The sequence below is a fragment of the Somniosus microcephalus genome, chromosome 7 (genome assembly GCF_052327205.1).
Source record: "Somniosus microcephalus isolate GS21.2 chromosome 7, FLI_Smic_1.0, whole genome shotgun sequence".
NCBI lineage: Eukaryota > Metazoa > Chordata > Chondrichthyes > Squaliformes > Somniosidae > Somniosus > Somniosus microcephalus.
Genome location: NC_140993.1, coordinates 88666802 through 88682488, shown reverse-complemented (window position 1 = coordinate 88682488; position 15687 = coordinate 88666802). Strand labels below are relative to the sequence as shown.

Sequence of the window (15687 nt, the reverse complement as noted above, 5' to 3'; positions counted from 1 at the left end):
GCATCGACTACATGACTTTCGATTGTCCCTTTCATTTTCGTTCGCTGGCCACGCCTCTTTTTTCACATTGGTGCTCTTTTTGTTAAACGGTTTGTATCCGTTCTTTCTCACTGCATCCACGTTGCAGCTATTGTCACTGAACAGCTCCTTTGCCTGCGGCTTCACAGTCTCTGTAGCCCTACACAGTGCTATGGCTTTTCCCAGGTCTAGATCTTGCTCTCTTAGCAGTCTTTCCCTTAGACCATTATCTGGAATACCACACACCAGTCTGTCTTTTATCAGCGAGTCTGTCAGTCCCCCAAATTCACATGTTTTGCTTCGGTTTCTCAGTTCAGTCACATACTGATCAATAGTCTCACCTGTTTTCTGTACACATGTGAAAAATCTGTGCCTCTCAAACGTCACGTTACGTTTAGGTATGCAGTAGGCCTCAAACTGTTCCATTATTTTATCTAGCTTCATTTTGTCTCCATCAGCAGCGAATGTGAAGTTATTATACACCTCCAGCGCTTCATCACCCATGACATGTAAGAACACTGACGATTTCTGTTTATCACTTTTCTCGTCAGCTCCGATTGCCGCTAAATACAACTCTAAACGTTGTTTGAATCTCCTCTAATTTTCAGCCACATTACCTGTCAACTGAAGCTTCGCCGGTGGGTGTAAACCTTCCATTTTTTCACTTCGTTAGCTATTCTCCAATGGTAAGTAACGATATTCTCTTTTGGCTTGCTAATATGTGGAGAGCTGATTTAACTTCAGATTTTTCCTCTTCATCTCTTTCAATCACTTCTGACACCATGTATCGATTTCTTTGTGGGTTCAATGACGAGACATTTATGAAAGAGAATGTCTTTTAATCTAAAGTATGTTCAACTCTTTTTAACAGCATTACAGGAGACACCATGCTAGTGATCCATCTAAAAGCGAAACCAAAACTAAACTGCTTGTCTCTCACATGCCCTCTGCTGGTCAGGCATAAGTGATCAATCAGGCAAACATGCTGGTAAGGCATCATAATCAAACAGGCAAATACCATCACTATTTGCTGATATCATTACAGCTTCCACCTCTTGTTAGTTGTTCACCACCATTCACAACTGGGTGTGGCGGGACTGCAGAGCATTGATCTGATCCATTGATTGTGGGATTGCTTAGCTCTGTCTATAGCATGCTGTTTCTGCTTTTCAGCCTGCATGTTAGCACCTCATTTTTAGGTACATCTGGTGCTGCTCCTGGCATGCTCTTCAGCACTCCCCATTGAACCAGGGTTGGTCCCCTGGCTTGATGGTAATGGTAGAGTGAGGGATATGCTGGGCCATGAGGTTACAGAGTGTGGTGGAATACAATTCTGCTGCTGCTGATGGCCCACAGCACCTCATGGATGCTCAGTTTTGAGCTGCTAGATCTGTTCTGAATCTATCCCATTTAGCACGGTGGCAGTGCCACACAACACAATGGAGGGTGTCCTCAATGTGAAGATGGGAATTTGTCTCCACAAGGACTGTGTGGTGGTCCACTTTGCCACCACCTCTGGTGGGTCTATCCTCGACAGTGCTAAATATTGGGACAGGACATACCTAGGGAAGATGTCCTCATACAGGAAACACAGATAGTTAGCATGCAGGTACAGCAAGCAATTAGGAAGGTAAATGGCATGGTTGCCTTTATTGCAAGGGGGTTGGAGTACAAGAGTAAGGAAGTCTTATTACAATTGTACAGGGCTTTGGTGGGACCACACCTGGAGTACTGTGCACAGTTTTGGTCTCCTTATCTGAGAAAGGACATACATGTCTTAGAAGCGGTGCAATGAATGTTCACTAGATTGATCCCTGGGATGAGAGGGTTGTCCTATGAGGAGAGATTGAGTAGATTGGGCTGAAACTCTCTGGAGTTTAGAAGAATGAGAGGTGATCTCATTGAAACATATAAGATTCTGAGGGGGATTGACAGGTACAAACCGTCCAGTTTGAACTGGTCCCACCTCCCCCAGAACTAAGGGGGTAGATACTAAGTGATTATTTCCCATGGCTGTAGAATCTAGAACTAGGGGGGATAGTCTCAGGAAAAGTGGTCAGCCATTTAAGACTGAGATGAGGAGGAAATTATTTGTGAACTTTGATGAATTCAGAAGAAGGTGACATAATCTTAGAATTCTAACTAAGCCATATAAAGGAAAATCTTTTTTATACAAAGGGTTGTGTCAATGTTAACGCACTGCCAGAAGATAATAGATGTAAAATCATTTGAGGTATTTAAAGAGATAGCTAATTGCTTGGGAAGTAAGTGTATTAAGGGGTTACGGAGAAAAAAACCCAGTGAAATGGACTAAGCTTCTATGATTCATGAAAATTGTTATCTATTCTTATCTGTCTAATCGTAGCCAGAGAATCACCTGCAACGGCTTCTCTTCCAGCTCCCGCATCGTTACCTCTGGTGTCCCCCAAGGATCTATCCTTGGCCCCCCTCCTATTTCTCATCCAAATGCTGCCCCTTGGTGACATCATCCAAAAACACATGTCAGTATCCACATGCACGCTGACGACACCCAGCTCTACCTCACCACCACTTCTCGCGACCCTTCCACAGTCTCTAAATTGTCAGACTGCTTGTCCGACATCCAATTCTGGATGAGCAGAAATTTTCTCCAATTAAATATTGGGAAGACCGAAGCCATTGTGTTTGGTCCCCACCAAAACTCCATTGCCCAACATTTACTCCATCCCTCTCCCTAACATCTATCTGAGGTTGAACCACACTGTTCACAACCTTGGTGTCATATTTGACCCTGAAATGAGCTTCCGACCACATATCCATGGCATAACTAAGACTATCTATTTCCACCTCTGTAACATCACCCGTCTCCATCCTTGCCTCAGCTCATCCGCTGATGAAACCCTCATCCATGCCTTTGTTACCTCTAGACTTGACTATTCCAACGCACACCTGGCTGACCTCCCACATTCTACCCTACGTAAACTTGAGATCATCCAAAACTTGGCTGCCCGTGTCCTAATTCGCACCAAATCCCGTTCACCCATCACCCCTGTGCTCGCTGACCTACATTGGTTCCCGGTTAAGCAACGTCTCTATTTCAAAATTCTCATCCTTGTTTTCAAATCCCTCCAGGGCCTCGCCCCTCCCTATATCTGTAACCTCCTCCAGTCCTACAACCCCTGAGATATCTGCGCTCCTCTAATTCTGCCCTCTTGAGCATCCCTGATTATAATCGCTCAACCATTGCTGGCCGTGCCTTCAATTACCTAGGCCCTAAGCTCTGGACCTAAACCTCTCCGCCTCTCTTTCCTCCTTTTAAGATGCTCCTTAAAACCTACCTCTTTGACCAAGCTTTTGGTCACTTGCCCTAATTTCTCCTTATGGCTAGAGGAATGGTGCAAGGGGGAGGGATTCAAATTCCTGGGGCATTGGAACCGGTTCTGGGGGAGGTGGGACCAGTTCAAACTGGACGGTTTGCACCTGGGCAGGGCTGGGACCGATGTCCTAGGGGGAGTGTTTGCTAGTGCTCTGGGGGAGGGTTTAAACTAAAATGGCAGGGGGTTGGGAACCTGAGCAAGGGGACAGAGGAAAGGGAAACAAGGATAAAAGCAAAAGATAGGAAGGAGAAAAACAAAAGTGGCAGTCAGAGAAATCAATGGTTTAAATGAAACATAGCCACAGTAAATAATAATTCTAATAGGTGTAAGAGCGTTAAAAAAACAAGGCTGAATGCGAGGAGCATTCGTAATAAGGTGGCTGAATTAGCTGTGCAAATAGAGGTAAATGAATATGATTTGATTGGGATTACGGAAACACGGCTCCGGGGTGGCCAAGGCTGGGAACTCAACATCCAGGGGTATTCAATATTCAGGAAAGATAGGCAAAAAGGAAAGCGAGGTGGGGTAGCATTGCTGGTTAAAGAAGGGATTAACACAATTGTAAGGAAGGATATTGGCTCTGATGGTGTGGAATCTGTATGGGTAGAACTGAGGAATACCAAGGGGCAGAAAACGTTAGTGGGAGTGGTATATAGACATCAACAGTAATGCGGAGGTTGGGGACGGCATTAAAATGGAAATTAGAGAAGCGTGCAATAAGGGCACAGTAGTCATCATGGGTGGCTTTAATCTACATATAGATTGGGCTAACCAAATTAGTAACAATACTGTGGAGGAGGAATTCCTGGAGTGTTTAAGGGATGGTTTCCTGGACCAATATGTCGAGGAACCAACCAGAGATCAGGCCATCTTAGACTGGGTATTATGTAACGAGAAAGGATTAATTAGCAATCTTGTTGTACGAGGCACCTTGGGTCGGAGCGATCTTAATATGATCGAATTCTTCATTAAGATGGAAAATGAAGTAGTCAATTCAGAGACAAGGGTCCTAAATTTAAATAAAGGAAACTACGATGGTCTGAGGCACGAGTTGGGTAGGATTGGTTGGGGGATGTCACTCAAAGGGTTGACGGTGGATAGGCAATGGCAAACATTCAAAGACCGCATGGATGAACTACAGAATTTGTTCATCGCAGTTTGGCATAAAAATAAAACAAAAAAGGTAACTCAACCGTGGCTAACAAGGGAAATTAAGGATAGCATAAGATCCAAGGAGAGGACATATAAATTGGCCAGAAAAAGCAGTAAACCTGAGGATTCGGAGCAGTTTAGGATTCAACAAAGGAGGACAAAGGGATTAATTAAGAAAGAGAAAATAGAATATGAGAGTAAGCTTTCAGGGAACATAAAAACTGACTGCAAATGCTTTTATAGATATGTGAAGAGAAAAAGATTGGTGAAGTCAAGCGTAGGTCCCTTGCAGTCAGAATCAGGGGAATTTATAATAGGGAACAAAGAAATGGCAGACCAATTAAATAGATATTTTGGTTCTGTCTTCACAAAGGAGGACACTAATAACCTCCCAGAGATGTCGGGGAACATAGGGTCTGATGAAAGGGAGGAACTGAAAGAAATCAGTATTTGTAGGGAAGTGGTGTTAGGGAAATTGATGGGATTGAAGGCCGATAAATCCCCAGGGCCTGATAATCTACATCCTAGGGCACTTAAGGAAGTGGCCCTAGAAATAGTTGATGCTTTGCTGATCATTGTCCAGCATTCGATGGAATCTGGAACAGTACCCATGGATTGGAGGGTAGCTAATGTTACCCCACTATTCAAAAAAGGTGGTAGAGAGAAAACGGGGAATTACAGACTGGTAAGCCTGACATCGGTAGTGGGGAAAATGCTAGAGTCCATTAAAAAAGATGTAATAGCAGAGCACTTGGAAAACAGTGACAGGATCGGACAAAGTCAACATGGGTTTACAAAAGGTAAATCGTGCTTGATTAATCTGCTGGAATTTTTTGAGGATGTAACTGGTAAAATAGATAAGGGAGAACCAGTGGATGTGGTATATTTGGACTTTCAGAAGGCTTTTGATAAGGTCCCACATAAGAGATTAGCGTGTAAAATTAAGGCACATGGAATTGGGGGCAAGGTATTGACTTGGATAGAGAACTGGTTGGCAGACAGAAAGCAAAGAGTTGGAATAAACGGGTCTTTTTCCGAGTGGCAAGCAGTGACTAGTGGGGTACCGCAGGGATCGGTCCTTGGGCCCCAGCTATTCACAATATATATTAATGATCTAGACAAGGGAACTAGATGTAATATCTCCAAATTTGCAGACAACACAAAGCTGGGTGGGCGTGTGGGCTGTGAGGAGGATGCCGAAAAACTCCAGGATGAATTGGACAGGTTGGGTGATTGGGCAAAAGCATAGCAGATGCAATATAACGTGGATGACTGCGAGGTTATCCACTTTGGTGGCAAAAACAGGAAGGCAGATTATTATCTGAATGGCAATAGATTGGGAGAAGGGGAAGTGCAATGAGACCTGGGTGTCCTTGTGCACCAGTCGCTGAATGTAAGCATGCAGGTGCAGCAGGCGGTTAAGAAGGCAAATGGTATGTTGGCCTTCGTAGGGAGAGGGTTTGAGTACTGGAACAAGGATGTCTTGCTGCAGTTGTACAGGGCCTTGGTGAGACCACATCTTGAGTATTGTGTGCAGTTCTGGTCGCCTTATCTGAGGAAGGATGTTCTTGCCATGGAAGGAGTTCAGCGAAGATTCACCAGGCTGATACCTGGGATGGCAGAAATGACGTATGAGGAGAGATTGGGTCGATTGGGCTTGTACTCGCTGGAGTTTAGAAGAATGAGAGGAGATCTCATTGAAATTTATAAAATTCTGACAGGACTGGACAGACTAGATGCAGGGAGGATGTTCCCGATGGTCAGGGAGGCCAGAATCAGGGGTCACAGTCTAAGGATAAGGGGTAGGCCATTTAGGACAGAAATGAGGAGGAATTTCTTCACCCAGAGAGTGGTGAACCTGTGGAATTCTCTACCACAGAAGGCAGTAGAGGCCAATACATTAAATATATTCAAGAAGGAGTTGGATATATTTCTTAAGGCTAAAGGGATCAAGGGGTATGGGGAGAAAGCAGGGACCAGGTACTGAATTTGAATGATCAGCCATGATCGCATTGAATGGCGGAGCAGGCTCGAGGGGCCGAGTGGCCTACTCCTGCTTCTATCTTCTATGTTTCTATGTTTCTATGTGGCTCAGTGTCAAATTTTTTGTCTTAAAATACTCATGTTTTTTTTTATTCATTCATTGGATGTGGGCGTCACTGGCAAGGCCAGCATTTATTGCCCATTCCTAGTTGCCCTTGAGAAAGTGGTGGTGAGCTGCCTTCTTGAACTGCTGCAGTCTGTGTGGTGGAGGTACTCTCACAGTGCTGTTAGGGAGGGAGCTCCAGGATTTTGACCCAACAACGATGAAGGAACGGCGATATACTTCCAAGTCAGGATGATGTGTGACTTGGCGGTGGTGGTGTTCCCATGCGCTTGCTGCCCTTGTCCTTCTAGGTGGTAGAGGTCGCAGGTTTGGGAGGTGCTGCTGAAGAAGCCTTGACAAGTTGCTGCAGTGCATCTTGTAGATGGTACACACTGCAGCCACAGTATGCCGGTGGTGGAGGGAGTGAATGTTTAAGGTGGTGGATGGGGTGCCAATCAAGTGGGCTACTTTGTCTTGGATGGTGTCGGGATTTTTGAGTGTTGTTGGAGCTGCACTCAATCAGGCTTGTGGAGAGTATTCTATTACACTTCTAACTTGTGCCTTGTAGATGGTAGAAAGGCTCTGGGGAGTCAGGAGGTGCACAATACCTAGCCTCTGACCTGCTCTTGTTGCCGCAGTATTTAAGTTTCTGGTCAATGGTGACCCCAGGATGTTGATGGTGGGGGATTCAGAGATGGTAATGCCGTTGAATGTCAAGGGGCGGTGGTTAGACACTTGTTTGTTGGAGATAGTCAATGCCTAGCACTTGTGTGGCACTAATGTTACCTGCCACTTATCAGCCCAAGTGTGAATGTCGCCCAGGTCTTGCTGCATGCGGGCATAGACTGCTTCATTATCTGAGGAGTTGCGAATGGCACTGAACACTGTGCAGTCATCAACGAACATCCCCACTTCTGACCTTATGATGGAGGGAAGGTCATTGATGAAGCAGCTGGAAATGGTTGGGCCGAGGACACTGACCTGAGGAACTCCTGCAGCGATGTCCTGGGCTGTGACGATTGACCTCCAACAACCACAACCTTTGTGCTTGGTATGACTCCAGCCAGTGGAGAGTTTTCCCCCTGATTCCCATTAACTTCATTTTATTAGGGCTCCTTGATGCCACTCTTGGTCAAATGCTGCCTTGATGTCAAGGGCAGTCATTCTCACTTCACCTCTGGAATTCAGCTCCCTTGTCAAATATTTGGACCAAGGCTGTAATGAGGTTGGGAGCAGAGTGGTCTTGGTGGAACCCAGCTGGGCATAAGTGAGCAGGATATTGGTGAGTCAGTGCTGCTTGATCGCACTGTCAAAGACACCTTCCATCACTTTGCTGATGATTGAGAGTAGACTGATGTGGTGGTAATTGGCCGGATTGGATTTGTTATGCTTTTTGTGGACAGGACACACCTGGGCAGTTTTTCACATTGTCGGGTAGATGCCAGTGTTGTAGCTGTACTGGAACAGCTTGGCTAGAGGTGCGGTTAGTTCTGGAGCACAAGTCTTCAGCACAGCAGCTGGGATGTTGTTGGGGCCTTTGTTGTATCCAGTGCGCTAAGCCATTTCTTGATATCACGTGGAGTGAATCGAATTGGCTGAAGCCTGGCTTCTGCGGTGGTGGGGACCTCAGGAGTAGACCGATATGGATCATCCAGTCTGTACTTCTGGCTGAAGATGGTTGCAAACGCTTCAGCTTTGTCTTTTGCACTCATGTGCTGGGCTCCACCATCATGGAGCCTCCTCCTCCCGTTAGTTGTTTAATGATCCACCAATATTCATGACTGGATGTGGCAGGACTGTGGAGCGCCTTGGGATGTTATACTACCTTTAAAGGTGCTATATAAATACAAGTTGTTGTTGTTGAAAATGACAGACCAGGTTTATGGGCGGAATGGTCTGTAAACCTTTGATTCCTTTAAGCCATTGTCAAATGTCAGTTTTGTGTTAAATTCATTTTACTTTAAAATCCTGTTAACAGGTCAAAGCTCCTTGTGGGTATTTACACAAACCTTATGGTGCTACTGAATGATTTTACTGGCTAGCATAAGTGTACCTTTTACACTGTAGTAATACTGCAGCCCCGTAACCCACCCGGTGAAAACTGGGCATTCTCGGGTCAGACATCCAATATACCCCGCCTGATTGTCGGCTCCATTGACGTCAAAGCAGTGTAAAATCAGACTGGGTATAAAACGGACGTCTGACTCAAACCCATGCCATTCTCACTGGGTGGGATAAGTTAAAATTGGAGCACTTTTTATGACGGTACTTACATTCATTAGGGTAAATTCACTGAACTCACGCTGCCAATTGGGAACCTTGCTTGAAGGAAGTGGGGGTGGGAGAGTCTGAGTTATTGTGTTGTAGGCTTATCACTGACCTTTGCTCCCTTCAATGGGTGAATTTACCCTACAACTATATCATGTTGCATTATTAAATTTAATAAAAAACTATAACCTTGTCAGGAAAAAATACAAAATATAGGATGACCCATGGCTCGATCTCTTCGTTTACCTCAACTTTCTCACCTGTCCTTAAAGTGTTGAGCTCTGCTGGGATGTGGTTCTACTGGCATTAGCAGCCTTCACACTTTGTATAAGTGGTCACTCTTCATGTGTTAGTCGAGACAATAGGAGTGATTTTTGTTTCCCTACCAGCCTGTTTGCACTGGGGCGGTAGTGGGATCAAAACAGCGTGACTCGTTGAAGTGCCAATTTACCACCTGGTTTCTACCCCTTACAATTTTTGGGTGGATTTCGACCTATGTAGCTGGAGCTCCTGCCAGAAACAGGTGGGAGCCTCATAAATATATGTTAATCAGGGTCAAATGATATATGTACAACCGCCTCCCCACCGTGTACACACACACAATGCCATTTTCGTCTCTGCATACCGGATTAGCAGAATCCCCTTTGACTGCCCACTAAACAGGTTAGTACAAGTTAGGATCCAGCCCTTTTGAGTGGCCAGGAAAGGGATCATCTGTTGCGGTCAAGGAAAGCCCGATGCAGTTATGGCATGCTTTTATTTTCCAGTCACTTGATAGATTTAAGGCTAAAAACCTTCCACATTTAATGTTCTTGCTGCTTTAGGTGCTGCAAAAATTTTGCCTGTACTCAACTGGTGCTTCCTTTCACTTCCGGCGCTTCCATGCCTCCCCTTAAAGGGGTCGCTGTAGGCCCATCACAATTGGCTGTTTTGCCAGATTTCCTGCTGCCAGATTGGCAAGCTGCCTATAGGGGGCAAGTTTCGTGCTTTCAGGTTGTTGCATTAATGTAAATGAGGCTCAGCTATAAAAGTCCCACAGCGACGGCTTTAGGTGGGCACAGCGTATGCAATGCCCACCATCCACCTAATATGTGCTCAAAGCAAAAATCGGCCATATGATTCTTGACAAACTATGTAATGGTGGGGGCACTAAGACCAAGTTTGAACTTGTCCTTACACAAAATTCAATCTGCAGACGTCATTGGATAGCAAACAGCAACAGGATCTCTGGTTCATTTTATCTCCTTCCCAGACTAGGGGACTGAGGCTAATTGTAGCAGCCCCCCTCTAAATGATATCAGCTAATTGAGTGCAGAGCAGTGATTGAACCCAGGATCGTCCTAAAGGAGAGAAAGAACTTGCATTTATATAGTGCCTTTCATGAGCTCAGGCCATCCCATAGCGCTTCACAGCCAATGAATTACTTTTGAAGTGTAGTCACTGGGGGTAATTTTGACTTTGTGTGATAGTGTAAACGGGGTGCTAATAAATTGGCAGCTCGTTGTACATCTCTCCTGGTTTTCATTTCCATTGACTTTACTGTTGCACAAAGTCAAAATTAGCCCCACTGTTTTTGATGTAGGGAAATGCAGCAACCAATTTGTGCACAGTAAGGACCCATAAATAGCAATGAGATAAATGACCAATTAAACTGCTTTGATGTTGTTGGTTGAGAAATAAATGCTGGCCAGGATATCGGGAAAACTCCCCCGCTCTTCTTTGAATAGTGTTATCGGGAAAACTCCCCCGCTCTTCTTTGAATAGTGTTATCGGGAAAACTCCCCCGCTCTTCTTTGAATAGTGTTATCGGGAAAACTCCCCCGCTCTTCTTTGAATAGTGTTGAGGCATCTTTAACGTCCACCTCAGAGTAGAAGGGACCTTGATTTAATGTCTCATCCAAAAGACGGGTTTGTTTTGCACAGTATCATCTTATGTCATGCATTAGGCCACTGATCTAACTGAAAAAAAAAACTCATCACTTTTCCTGATTGTGCTTTGAAATACTCAAGAGGATTATGCAGAACATCAGTTTTACAAAGTTTCAGTTCTGAAGAGAATTAAATTTTGGAAGTAGCAGCAAAGGAATACTCAAAAATCTAATAGTTTGATGAATTCTAACTTCTAGAAATCAATCAACTGACTGCAGTCTATTTGATTTATAAATACATTTCATCATATAACTGTAAATGATCAACTTTTACTATACCAGGCCAAACTTAATATAAATTCAGATCAGCACTTTTGCTATATGAATTATGTTTAGCATATTAAAGTTTAATTTTCATTGTCACATGAACTGTTAAAACGAAATTAACGTAAAATTAAATGCAGATGCTAAATAGGAAAATCTTTCAGGAGTTTACAGAGTTTAAAAAAGGAACAGTTTCTTTTCATTGTAGAGAGCAGAAATAATTTTTGCTCTGGCGACAAAAGTTCACACTCACCTTTAAAAAACACAAATTTCCCATCAGGCCGCTCATAAACTGCATCAATGTTAGAAGGCAAACCCCTCCAGAAATAGGCAATCTGCATGGGGTAACCATCCAGAACCTTATTGTTCCGAACACGCCAAAACCATTGGTCCTGCAATTGGAGAGTTCACTGGTTAAATTTGATAGTTCTTTAGCATTTGTGTATACTGTGTGTAAAGGCTGCACACTTTTGACAGTATAAACAAAAAGAAAAAAAGAACTGGAAATCTGAAATGGAGAGTACTTTTAACCCAACCCATCCAGTGGGTAACTGATGGGATGGGATTGCCCGCCCATTTTACACCCAATGGAAAATAAAATCGGACGGGGTGTTAAACGGACGGCCTACCGGATCCTATCAGCTTCTTGCCAGGACAGGTTAGGTTAAAATTACCCCCAAGAATGGGAAATGCTTGAAACACAGTTTTCTATTAAACAGCTTGCAGGTCATTTATCTCATTAACTTCCTCTCTGTGTATAGAATATCTCTCGTTTCTTCTCCTTTCTTTTCTTCCCCCAACCCTACTAAAATGTTTGATTATCTTTCAGTTTTCAGTTCTGATGAGGGGTTATACTCAAAATGTTAACCTGCCTTTTATCTTTACAGATACTAACTGACTTGCTGTATATTTCTACCGTTTCTGTTTTTGTTCCACTTTTGACAGGATGTTTTGCTTGTTAAGAACCCTTACAAAAAAAATACCATTCACTGTGTCAATGAAGTAAGTATAACTTGAAGCTCTTTCGAAAGTCATGACTACTAAACTCTAACTTTGTGCCTTAAAATCTCTTCGCATTGAAAAACCTCAAGGCAAGACTCAGACGGAATAGAAAACATTAAAGAGGGATTTATATTCATATTGCTGTCTTTCATCACTTCATAAATGAATGGGGGTAATTTTGACTTTGGGCGATAGCGTAAAAACGTGAGATATGGGCCCCGATTTTCTCCCAGCCGTTGGGTGGGTTTTCAGGCGGGTGGGGGCCAAAAATCACAGAAATAGGGGGTCGCGACACCCCCGGCCGATTTCCCGCCCCTCCCGATTTCCCGTCCCACCCGACTTTCACCCCCGTGTTTCAGTGGGACCTGATTCAGTCCCGCCCGCCGCAGGCGGGAATGGTCGGCGGGAGCCTAATGATCAATTATTAGCATGGTTAAACCTATTTTCAGGGGCCCTTGCAATTTTCTGGCTTCCCCCACGTAAAACACGCCTGGTGGGAACACCGCTGATGAAACCTGGCGTGAAAAGAGTTGGCTTGCTTGCTTTCAGCTGCAGGTCAATCAGGACTGAAGAGATTTAAACAGGCAGCATTTGCAGGCTGCAGGACCTTGTTGCTGAATGCTTAGGCACAGCTGTGGAAGGTTGGAGCCTCACACACTTCTCCACTGTGAGCTCCTGGGAAGCCCCTCTCACCACACTAACTCAGCGCCTCAACGGAGGCATCTGCCAGAAGCATGGGAGGCCTTTTGTTCCTTCCCTTCCTGGCATTGGAGGATCTCCAACAGCAGAGGAGGCTGGAGCAACTCCAGCAACAGCATGACCAGCAACAGCATGACCAGCAGCAACAACAGCACCAGCAGAAGCGGCAGGCTGCGGCTCAGCGACCTGGGGCAGCACAGGCCAGAAGGGGCCAGTGCATGGAAGGCCGTCGGCACAGGAGATACCCCCCAAACAGGGTCTACAGACACAGGGTCAGCTACCTCAACATGACTGAGCAGCAGTGCCAGAAGTGGCTCCGACTTTCGCGAGAGGTTGTGACTGACATCTGCGCAATGCTGCAGCAAGACCTGGAGCCCAGAGCACCAGGTCCACACTACTTACCAGTGGCCATCAAAGTCACCACCGCAGTCAACTTTTATGCGTCAGGCTCTTTCCAGGGATCAGCAGCAGACATCAGCGGCATCTCCCAGGCGGCCGCACACACTTGCATCACGCAGGTAACCGATGCCCTCTTTGCCCTCGCGCACAATCACATCCATTTCACCAGGGATCGCGCAAGTGTCACGGCGCGAGCGCGTGGATTAGCTCAGCTGGCAGACTTTCCAAGGGTGCAGGGCATCATTGACTGCACACGTGGCCCTTAGGGCACCCCACCGCAATCCAGGAGTTTTTGTCAACCGCAAGGGCTTCCACTCCCTTAACGTTCAGCTGGTGTGTGACCACAAGAAGGAGATTTTGCAGGTTTGTGCCAGGTTCCCTGGCAGCTGCCATGACTCCTTCATACTGCGCCAGTCTACTGTGTCTCCGCTATTCAGTCCGCCAAATGAACTTCAAGGATGGCTACTTGGAGACAAGGGATATCCCCTGCACTCCTGGCTAATGACGCCGTTGAGGAGACCAGCCAGCGAAGCTGAGGAGCGCTACAACTCCAGCCACATTACCACCAGATGCATTATCGAGCAAACCATCGGATTGCTGCAGATGCGCTTCAGATGCCTTGATAGATCAGGTGGAGCCCTACAGTACTCATCAGCCAGGGTCTCCAAAATCATCGTGGTATGCTGTGTGCTTCACAACATGGCACAGCGTCGTGGCTTGCCGATTCCGCAGAACCAAGAGGCTCCTCACAGAGCCGCCTCGGATGAGGATGATGCGGAGGAGGAGGAGGACGACGGAAATGAGCATCCTGCAGAGGCCCGCCAACCAGCGGCACCAGTGCGCGAGAACATTGCTGGGCGGAATGCAAGGAACGCACTCATCCTGGGCAGATTTGCGTAGCCTGGTACATCAAACACTGCAGCCTCACTGCTTCTTAACTGACCATGGACAGTGGCCTATGCCTACACTTTCCTACCTATTTGACCAGCTTGCTGACATCTGCAAGTTATCCTAAGGCCTCTATGTGATATCCCCATTCGCCAAATGACAGACGCCATAACTGCAGCAGCTGCCACCAGATTTTTTATGTACAGGAAAATGATGGCATTAAAACTATTTACAAGACTGGATGGTGGAATAGTTATGTGAATGTGAGCATAGAGAGATACGGAATGGGTAAGGGTGCATGGATGTGACTGTGAAGTGGGATGTGGAGGAAGAGATTGCTGAAGCTGAGTGCTGTTGGGGAAAGGCAATGGGGATCAGGTTGAGGGTGATGGAAACTTCATACTTGCTTTCCCTGTGCGGTGAAGGTCATGGAAGCGCTTCCTGCACTGCATCCAGGTGCGACGGGTGACTCCCAGAGAGTTGACCACTGCTGCCACCTCCATCCAGGCAGCCCTGGACTCTTTGGGAGGCCTCTTCCTCCCTGAGCGGGGGTAGAGGACCTCCCTATGGGCCCTTACCCCATCTACCAAGGTCTGCAGTGACGTCTCGTTGAATTTGGCTGCAGCTCGGCCTCTGCCGCTGGCAGCAGCTGGTGCAGGCTCCTCTGCCATTGTGCAAGAGTGGTTGAGAAGCCTGCAGAGGTGGAGAAGCTTGCTGGACACTTTAAAAGCACCACGAATTATGACATCACACTGTGGGGCTTTCTGACTGGAAATGGACACTTAGCAAGGCTGCCCACATGCTGGAACTTAATTGGCCACTTGAGGGAAAATTGCGTCCAGCTGGCTGACCCATTTTTTTTTGGGTCGGAACCCCACATTCGGGGAACCCGCACATTTCCCGCACGATCCAGAAAATCGGGCCCATGGATTCAGCCGTCCATTATACACCTCTCCCCATTTTCATTTCCATTGACTTCACAATTTTACACTATCACCAAAGTCAAAATTACCCCCATTTATTTTTATGAAGTGATGAAAGACAGAGTTTTGAACATTCCTTAACTGAGATATTTCTATACTACAATTTTCATGCAGAAGCCACATTCACAAAACAGCCATAACCGTTTTTTAATGCCAGTTTTAGTCATTAAAGGCTAGTATGGAGCTTGGCAACTAATTTGCAATGCAGAGGTCACATGGCACTGGCAGCTTTATTTTATCACTACAAGTGACGATTTTACCATGCTTCTTACAGTCTTTCACAAATTCTATTCATATTGTGACAAACCTCCCCAAAAAATTTTCACAGATTTGTTAAGGAATTCCAAAAGGCTCAACTGCATTCTCTTCAATAATGTATTAACTGCATTTTTCTCCCTTATTTTTATCCACCATAAGACTGTCACCACCAAGTAGCCTCCTACAATGAGGAGGGCAGGAAGTGCTGGGATATCGGCAATTACATGACCACTGTCAAAGCAACTTTATGATGCACATGAAACCTAATTGCTTCATTGTGGAATAGAGGAAACTCAACAAACACAAATGCGCAGGGAGCCCTGAAATTTAAAGATGTGGGCCTAGAAATTGGATCATGGCAAATTGGTCCGCCGACCTCATTAGCT

The 15687-nt window shown here is 45.6% G+C and overlaps 1 protein-coding gene across 1 annotated transcript in view; it reads right to left on the bottom strand.

Annotated features, from left to right (window-relative positions):
- mmp16a (matrix metallopeptidase 16a (membrane-inserted)) overlaps positions 1 to 15687 on the bottom strand; it is a 326220-nt gene that overhangs the window by 53319 nt on the left and 257214 nt on the right. Inside the window, exon 7 of the mRNA XM_085992713.1 lies at positions 11326 to 11464. Within this exon, the coding sequence (XP_085848839.1) occupies positions 11326 to 11464 (139 nt within the window). The remainder of the gene's footprint in view (positions 1 to 11325; positions 11465 to 15687) is intronic.